At 38.5% G+C, this 9952-nt stretch overlaps 1 protein-coding gene across 3 annotated transcripts in view; it reads left to right on the top strand.

Annotated features, from left to right (window-relative positions):
* The window catches only part of Taok1 (TAO kinase 1), a 78180-nt gene extending 68434 nt beyond the window's left edge, over positions 1 to 9746 (top strand). For all 3 annotated transcript variants that reach the window (XM_055619534.1, XM_055619532.1, XM_055619533.1), the window contains 3 exons: positions 2030 to 2242; positions 3398 to 3580; positions 5831 to 9746. In XM_055619534.1, coding sequence (XP_055475509.1) covers positions 2030 to 2242; positions 3398 to 3580; positions 5831 to 6292 — 858 coding nt within the window. In that variant the 3' untranslated portion in view covers positions 6293 to 9746. The remainder of the gene's footprint in view (positions 1 to 2029; positions 2243 to 3397; positions 3581 to 5830) is intronic.
* The last annotated feature ends 206 nt before the right edge of the window (positions 9747 to 9952 follow it).

The following is a 9952-nucleotide window of genomic DNA, read 5'->3' as shown; positions in this document are numbered from 1 at the left end:
TGTGTGTGTGTGTGTGTGTGTGTGTGTGTGTGTGTGTGTGTGTGTGTATACACGTATGTACGTATGTGCACAGGCAGGCAGGGAACATTTTGTTTGATTTTTGAGATAATCTTATAGTCCAAGCAGGTCTCAATCACTGTGTAGCTATGGATAATCACCTTAACTCCTAATCCTCCTTTTTACCTTGGTATTCTAAGTGCTGGTGTTATAATGCATACCAGCCATGACTTAAGTTTCATTTATGACTAAGGAAAGTTAAGAACTATTCCAGTTGTTGTTATGGCATGATTACCATTTATAAAAGAGGTAGAGAAGCATGTCTGAATTTCATTATTCTCTTTCTTGTCTAGAAGCACTTGGTAGAATGTTGATCAAGAATGGTATTTAAACTTGGTGTGGTGGCCTGGTACTTGCAGCCCTCTGGAGGCAGGGCCAGCCTGGTCTGTGCATTGAGTTCCAGGCCAGCCAGAATTACATGAAGAGACCTTGTCTCAAACAAAACTTAACAAAACCAGTGTGTAAGAGCAATGATACTAAGCACAGCTAAGCCAAAAGTCATTTTTAGCCATTTTTTTACCCTTCTTGACATAAGAGCCTTGGCATATGGCCAGACATGGTTCCTCAGTTGCTGAAAAATACAGAAATATTTATATTAATGTTATAGTGTGGAAGTGGAAGTATTTTCATGGACAAATATGTAAATTTTTTATATAGTTATATTTTATTATGGTATTGAAAATTGAACCTTGTGTTTTGAGGTAGGCCAGTGTTCTACTTTAAACTAATCCCTAGCTAAACTTGGGTTTTATATTTGTATTTTTTTAAATTTTTTATTTAACTTTTATTAATTACACTTTATTCGTTTTATATCCCCCCATAATTCCCTTCCTCCTCCCCTCCCGGTCCCACCCTCCCCCTATATTTGTATTATTTAACATGTATTTTGAATCAACTAATTTGTATGTGGCATTATGATAAATTTATGATAGGCTGAACTGATTTATCATATAAAAGTATATCTCCTTTTAATTTTTGTGTGTTTCTTTTTCAAGACAATTTTTGTGTGTTTTCTTTTTCTCTATGTAGCTTTGGCTGTCGTGGAATTTGCCCTGAGGCCCCTGCCCCTGCCCCTGCCCCTGCCTCTGCCTCCTGATTGCCGGGGCTAAAGGCGTGCGCTATCACTAAATGAAAGAAGATTAAAGCTTTTTAAAGGCAGCGTGTTGTAATATGTTTATCTCAGATACTTGTGGAGTTTGTTTGTTTTACTCCTAGGAGGTGGTTCCTGCATCGTTTCATAGCTTTTATTAGACCATTGAAAAAATAGTGAAGTGATTTTAAAGCTTCTTTTCAAATGTTAAAGAATAAGTAAATCATTGCCACAGATGCCAGCAATCCTGTAGTTCCAGCCCCGAGTAGGCTGAAGTAAGAGGATTTTAAGGACAATTTAGCACGACCTTGTTTCAAAATAAAACATTTTAAAAAGGGTTGGGAATGTGAATTAATGGTAGAGTGTTTGCTGTCATGATGCCCTGGGTTCAGACGTTAGTATTACAAGGCAGGGGCCGTGAATTAAGTATGCTTTCTAAGGAAAAAGACAGTTGTAGTAATCATTTACACACTTCATAATCAGTTTAAAGTTTGGTACATAGATACCACAGAAAGTAGAATCTATTATAGATTGTGGTTAGAATTGAGATTATCATGGAAAGAAAAAAAAATTGGAGTCAAGTGTTCTAAGTGACCAAAGAAATATGCTTTGTTTTCTGCCTCAAATATGTGGTAAAATTCTAGCTTGCTGGTATTTTTAACTACCATAACTTGACTTATGAAATGAAATTTAGGTTTGTGTCATGAATATTTGCCAAGGGCAAAAAAAATACCTGTAATTGATGACTGTGATTTTTTTTTTCTCTATTTTTTCCCCTGGTTGTGTGTGTGTATATGCATATGTATGTATGTATACACTATACCAAATGCTGTATGTTGAGACATATATATATATATATTTTTTTTTTTCTTTCTTTTCCAGTCTAAAGAACTCCAAATAAAAAAGCAGTTTCAGGATACCTGCAAAATTCAGACCAGACAGTACAAAGCATTAAGGAACCACCTTCTGGAGACTACACCAAAGAGTGAGCACAAAGCTGTTCTGAAAAGACTCAAGGAGGAACAGACTCGGAAGTTAGCCATCTTGGCTGAGCAGTATGATCATAGCATTAATGAAATGCTCTCCACACAAGCTGTGAGTTTGCTTTGTTTAGGCAAAACAGATTTAATACCCTTTTCTAATAAGTAAATGAAATCCTAGTGATTAAAAGATAAGTTGGGAATGATAGCTCTTTAATAGTCCTGGAAAAAATAGTAGTCATCTGTATTCTTTCTGTTCTTAGTACTGCTTGGAAGTAGCAGGATATATATAGAATTTCACTGATACCTTTAGACATAAGAGCCTATTGATGGTTCCCTACAGGTGTGGATTGCAATAGTTTGTAAGATCAGATGCAGAAACTCGGCAGTGGTGGTACACGCCTTTAATCCCAGCACTGGAGAGGCAGAAGCAGGTAGCTCTCTGAGTTTGAGGCCAGCCTGGGCTAAAGAGTCAGTTCCAGGACAGCCAAGGCTACACAGAGAAACCTCATCTCAAAGAAACCAGGGGGTGGGGGAAGATGAGATGAGTAAACTGTAGGAAAAATGTAGTTCTATGAATAGGAATCTCATGGAGTGCTCAGATGAGATGCTGTGCAGGTATTTTCTTAAAGGACCAGGTAGTAAATATTTTAGCCTTTGCAGATCATGAGGTAAAATTTAGATTTTGTATGGGAACTTCTATTAAAAATGTATCCTTAAGCTGGGCATAGTGGCACATGCCTATAGTCCCAACACTCAGAGACAGAGACAGGTGGATCTGTGAGTTCAAGGACAGCCTGGTCTACAAAGTGAGTCCAGGACAGCCAGGGCTACACAGAGAAACCCTCTCTCAAAAAACCAAAATAAATAAAAAAAATAAAAATGTATCCTCATCAAAATGTAAAACCCGTTTTTAGCTGTTAGAACAAAGATAAACAAGCCGCTACCCAGTCTGGCTTGTGTGCTGTCCTTGTTGACTTTGTCTTGCCACTAGGGAAGGAGCTATTTAGCACATTATACTACCCAATAATATTCTAGGTTTCTCTTAAGGAAAAGCATAGTCATTCAGGTATCTTCAAAACAGCTTATAATAGCATCTTTTGTCATATAGTATTGGTTATTGTCTTTCTTTTTTAGGGATGTCCATGCCAGGCTACAAGAAAGAAGTTGTGTAGCGTACAAAAACATAGTCTGTCTTCTCTCTTCTTTTCTGCAAGTCATGAATGGCTAGTTCACAGTGTAATATAGCACTTTCTCTTCTTTCTCTCAGCTGCGTTTGGATGAAGCACAGGAAGCAGAATGCCAGGTTTTGAAGATGCAGCTGCAGCAGGAACTGGAGCTGTTGAATGCATACCAGAGCAAAATCAAGATGCAGGCTGAGGCCCAACATGATCGAGAGCTTCGAGAACTAGAACAGAGGGTCTCCCTTCGCAGGGCACTCTTAGAACAAAAGGTAAAGATAATAGAAGGGGGCTGGAGAGATGGCTCAGAGGTTAAGAGTACCAACTGCTCTTTCAGAGGACTCAGGTTGAAATCCCAGCACCCACATGGCATGGCATCTCACAACTATCTGTAACTCCAGTTCCAGGGGATACGACACCCTCACACAGATATGCATGCAGTCAAAACACCAATGTATATAAAATAAAAATAAATTAAAAAAAAAGATAATAGAAGGAAAATAACTGTTCTAATACTTTTATCAAAAGAACTATATAACCTTGTGACCACAAGTTTGGGATTGGTGGGTGGGGTTCATGTTTTTACTTTTTCAGTGTCCGTGTATGGTGTGTTGTGTGTACATGTGTATAATTGTATGAGTGCAGGCTTCTGTGCCATGGCATGTGTGGAGTCTAGAGAACAATGTCAGGTGTCATTTTTTCACGTTCCACCTTGTGGTAGTTACTCCTCTTCACTGCTGCATTAGACAGACTAGGTGGCCCACAAGTTACTGAGGGATTCTCCTGTCCACATTCCATTTCGCCATATACATACCAGAATTACACATGTACCTTATCACACTGTTTTGTTGGGTTTGTTGTTGTTGTTATTGTTTTTATTTTTTTGAGACAAAGGCTTCCTATGTAACCCTAGCTGACCTGACCTGGAACTCTGTGTAGATGAGGCTAGCTTTAAATTCACAGAGAAGGTCCTGGGATTAAAGGCCTGCACCAGTATACCTGGCTATATCTAGCTTTTATCTGGAGATCTGAACTCAGGTCCTTATGCTTCCTTGTCAACTACCTTCACCTACTGAGTCATCTCCAAAACTCTTTGTTTTTGAGAGAGGGTCTCACTATATAGCCCTAGCTGGCCATGAATTTGATAATTAAACCAGGCTGGCCTTGAACGTCACAGAGATCTCCCTGACTTTATAGGTGTTGGGATTAAAGACTTGCACCACCACACCCTGATTCACAGCTTTTAATTTTTTGGTCTGAAGGTTGAGCTTACGACCTCACACTTGAAATACAAAAAACTCTGCTAATAACAACAGGGCTTGCATTAGATTTCTTTCATAATACTGTCTTATTATAGTTTGATAATGTTTTTTTAAGTATTCAATAATGAACCTTTTGATTTTATTTGTTTTGTTTTGAAGACAGGTCTCACTGTAGCTCTGGCTGTCCTGGAACTTACTATATATAGCCCAGGCTGGCCTCAGAGTCACAGAGATCTGCTTGCCTTTGCCTCCTGGGTGCTGGGATTAAAGTCATGTACCGCTATGCCTGTCTCAATAATAGACTTTTTAACTAATGAATTCTAAAACTCAAAAGAATATAATTAATGAGTAAAGATTATGAGTCATGCAAAGACTAAGGCTTGGGACCTTGGAGATACAGAAGAGCTGCTGAATCAATTTGATGGTCTGAAGGTGGAGCTGTGTCAAATACTGAAGTTTACATGCATCTCTGTATCCAAGTGCTCTAAGATCTGAGTTGTCCATAAATCCATCATTCATGTCCTCACCATCATTAACCAGACTCAGAAAGAAAACCATAGAAAATGTTACAGGGACAAGAAGTACAATCCTGTGGACTCATGGCCCAAGAAAGAAAATGAGCCGTGTACCACTGACTCAGCACAAGGAGAAGCTGAAGATACGGGAGCAATGACACTTGCTGTGCAAGTCCATTATCAAGGCATAAGATCGCCAAAACAATAAAACACAGAAAAATGAGCAAGGCATGGTGGCACAAAGCTATAATTTTAGCCCTTGGGGATGTGGAGACCTTGCTTACGTAAGTTTGAGGCTAACGTGGGCTGCCCGAGACCTGGTCTCAATATAAACAAAAAGAACATAAAGCTATGTAAAGAGTGTTGGATTGTGAGAGGAACAATGCTAGTTCCATCGTTCCACCCCCCCCCCCCCTTTTTGAGACAGGTTTTTTTGTTTTGTTTTTGTTTTTGTTTTTGTTTTTTTGTATGGACAAAGAAGTCAGGGAGCCTGACAGTCTTTATCACAGTACTCAGAAGGCAGAGGCAGACAGAGCTCAATGAATTTAAGGCCATCCTCGCCTACAGAGCTAGTTCCAGGACAGCCAGAGCTACACGAAGGAAACCTGTCTCAAAAAGCCAGAAGAAAAAATTTAAATATATATCCATAAAATGACTGTTGATTATTTTGAATAGTTATTGCTGCTCTAACTTACAGATCTGAAGCATAAAATGATCTTTTTGCTTTCCTTTTCTATCCTGACAGATTGAAGAAGAGATGTTGGCTTTGCAGAATGAACGCACAGAACGAATACGTAGCCTGCTTGAGCGTCAAGCCAGAGAAATTGAAGCTTTTGACTCTGAAAGCATGAGACTAGGTTTTAGTAACATGGTCCTTTCTAATCTCTCCCCTGAGGCGTTCAGCCACAGCTACCCCGGAGCTTCTAGTTGGTCTCACAATCCTACTGGGGGTCCAGGACCTCACTGGGGTCATCCCATGGGTGGCACACCACAAGCTTGGGGCCATCCGATACAGGGTGGACCCCAGCCATGGGGTCATCCGTCAGGGCCAATGCAAGGGGTACCTCGAGGTAGCAGTATGGGAGTCCGCAATAGCCCCCAGGCTCTGAGGCGGACAGCTTCTGGGGGACGGACAGAACAGGGCATGAGCAGAAGCACGAGTGTCACTTCACAAATATCCAATGGGTCACACATGTCTTACACATAATAATTGAAAGTGGCAATTCCGCTGGAGCTGTCTGCCAAAAGAAACTGCCTACAGACATCAGCATAGCAGCCTCCTCACTTGGGTACTACCTTGTGGAAGCTGTGCATATGGTATATTTTATTTGTCTTTGTAAAGCGTTATGTTTTGTGTTTACTAATTGGGATGTCATAGTATTTGGCTGCCGGGTTTTTGTGGTTGGCTTTTTGTTTCTTTGTTTTTAACTTTTGGAAAATTTTTAAGGTGGGGATAGATAATATTTTATGTGTGTGACAAAAAAATAATTGGCTTAATAGAAGGGGTACTATCTGAACAATATAAAAATAAAATGAAACAAACTAACCTGAATTATCACTTTAGGGTGTCCATAGCCTAAGAAACTTGTTGGAAGATCTAAAGCCTTCCTTCATATTCCAAATTCTCTGAGTCACTGACAGCAGGCAGCATCCATGCTGAAACACGCTCTTACTGAAACAGTCCTCCACTCCTTTCCTTTATTTATGACATTGATCTGACTTTTCAGCCTCGTTTGGACTAAAAAGCAGACCACGAACATTAAAAGATTTTATTTACCTTTTCAGGTAGCAGAAAATCATTTAGTTATTTGCTAAGTGCTTCAGAAGTTTGTCACTGATTCTGTAGGTTGTATAATGTAAGGTAGAGTTGCTTAAGGAGGTTACAAGCTGTGTGGGGATTGCACTAATAAGCCTGTGAGCTTTCTGAGGGAAAAAACAGAGGGCTAGGGGCCCCCTAATAGTTCCTGTGAGTGGAATGTTTAGCACGGAGTGAGGAGATAAAGCCGAAATATCCTGACATTGTGTTTCTTGTACAATGATATCTTATCCAACCCAAATAAGACCCCAACAGTACCTTGCTTTGTTTGTACAAAACAAAGACGAATAGCCAACACAAAGCAAATGCCAGAGGTATTGACTGATGCCATATTTGTGAACTGCCATTTATTAAAATACTCATGACACTACATAATTTTATGATCCCCTCTTTGGCTTACCGAATTTCCTGTTTACAAGTAGCAATAGTCAATTATTTAAATATTTAGTTGCCACTAGGAGTCACTGAGCCAATGACTACCAGCTGCTGACTAATCTTCACACTGTAGTTGTTGCTTCATTTGCAGGTCCTCTGTTTAATTGCTGTTTTTGTTGCAGCAGTACCTACAAACTTAATTCATTGAGACTTAGTGACCATCTGGGTCTGTGTTAATATCACACCTTTCAGAATTCTCTAGCCTCATTGCTAAAATACTACTGAGAAAGAAACTAGGTAGTTTGGTGAGTGAAAGAAAACAAAAACAAAAATTAAAAATATTATGTGGTGGTCAGGGACCACTAACATTTGGGGAGTATGTTTTGTCTGTTCTTAAATGAAGGATCAGTCCAGTGTTGTACATCAATGTCAACTACTATCTCATTGCTTGTGTGCAGCTTGAGTTGGAGGTAGGCAAGGGGCAGTGCCTTCTTTTAGTAGCAGACCGGAGCTTCTTTTAAGATAATTGTCCTCCCTTTTCAGTTGTCTTGAAGAGCTCTTGCTGCTAACTATGGGTCCTGCTTTTCATGCAGGTAGAGGGCAAAAATTCTCTTAATCATACTTAGAACAAACTAGTGACCAAATTGTCATCTGCTACTATTAAAAGTTCTTGGTTTCCTTAACCACATTTTAGGTGTTGTCCAAGTAGGTCATTCCAGTCTTCATGATTTACCCGTTAAGGAGTTTCTGACATTGGTTTGGGGGTTTCTGACACTAATTTAAAAAAATAAAAATAAAAGATCAGGGTGTGGTAGCACATGCCTATAATCCCAGCCCTTGGGAGGCAGGGTTAGGAGTCTCAGGTTCAAGGCTGCCTTCAGTTGTCTCAAAAAGGAAGAACAAAAGAAAGGTAGATGCTATAGTATAGGTCCTTTGAAAAACCTATAGAAGGTTAATAGCAGGGTTCACACACACTTCTAGGCAGGGTTTTAAACATATTCCACATCAGTTTTAAAGTATACATATACTTGTTATAGCTAATGGAAAGAGCTTTTTAGTTTTCAGTCTTTTTTTTTTTTTTCATTCAAAGTACTATTAAAGAGTTTCAAACAAATTGAGAGTTCTATATATTTGGAGGAAATAAGAGAAAGCTTTAGAATTTAATAGGCTACTCAAAATTAAAGGAATATCATCTTTAAAGTCCATTCTTCATCTATCTGGCACCTATCAACTAATGAAGGATTAGAATGGGAAAGCAGTTCAGATGTGTATAAAATTTTTTCTTCAGACTCCAGAATGCTACCAGAGATACAATTTTACCACCCATATGTGAGCTTCACTTGGTCCGATTGCGTAACTGAGTCCATTTTGATCATAATGTACTCACAGTAGTGTGATTGAATACTATCTGTCCTGTCCAGTAGGGATTTCTGCCTTATCAAATCATGTGGCACTCCATGTAGGTTATTATGCCTGGATTATACCATCAGTTTAGTTAATACAGTTAGTTCTCAAAATGATTAAAATTCATAGGTTTGTGTTTGTAAACTATAACTTCAAAGGAGTTTATGTTCATGGCAGGAAAGGTCACAGTAAAGACTGGTAGCAGGAAAATTTGAAAGGGTTTGAAGTGCCCTGAAGATAGGGCAAGTACTTTCTGGAAAAAAAAAATGTAAATGTCAATATTTGACCAAATTAACACTACCTCCTCCCAGTTATTGATACTCACTCGTTATATGTGTGTTTAAGAAAGTAGGAAGCGTGAAGAACTTGTGTAGCACACCAGAAGTTGTGGGTCTTTTTCTGGTATCCAGAGCCTAACAGGGAAACATTTCTTGTTCTCCCTTTTTTTGGGTCAGCATTTTAAAAATGCAAAGCCTCATATCTTGAGACATCTTATTCTTAATTAGATTCATCACCCTTTGCACATAACTTTTCTCTTTTAAACTTAGCTCTAACCCTAAATTTTGACATCAGAAAGTGTTTGCACTGTATAAACAATGTTAGCTGAAAGCGTGTTTATTTTTATTAAAGCTCCCGCTTTTCTGTACATTTCCATAGTCCTAAATTGGAAGTCACACCCATAGATGAAACAGTCTCAAGTCAAGGCCTTGCTAATAAATGGAGCTTTGTACATAGTCATGATTTTTTGGCTACCTGGATATCAAGTAAGTAACACTCAGAACACTAAAGAAACTCTCCTGGAGATTCCATCCTGCCACTAACAAGTTTTGTTCTGTACATTTTTTTCAAAAATTGAAAACTTTTTTTCAGATCCTAAAGCAGAATTTAGTAATTTTGTGCTTCTGTAAATGTCTAGCATTTTAAACTTACATAGATTACATTGTTTTGGACACTGGAATAATACGATTTATTTTCACCTGTAAAAATAACTTCATTGTACTTGAACACCTTTGCATTTCTCCATTTGTGCCATTTACAAGTGGAAATAAATTGTATTATACCATGATCTACTGGTGTTTTAAAACTGTTACATATGCACATTTTGGGTATAGCTATTTTCATTTGTATATATTTATTGTATATACATATGAGTGTCTATATGTATGTATAGATGGATGGATATAACTCATTCTATACATGTCTGCCAGGGCTTAAGTTTGTTTTGTTTGTTTTTTGTTTTTTTTTTTTTTCCTCTGTTAAGGCAAGACTGTA

The sequence above is a fragment of the Psammomys obesus genome, unplaced genomic scaffold (genome assembly GCF_907164565.1).
Source record: "Psammomys obesus unplaced genomic scaffold, mPsaObe1.curated_primary_1811, whole genome shotgun sequence".
NCBI lineage: Eukaryota > Metazoa > Chordata > Mammalia > Rodentia > Muridae > Psammomys > Psammomys obesus.
The sequence above is the reverse complement of the archived record's forward strand: the minus strand, read 5'-3'. Positions and strand labels throughout refer to the sequence as shown.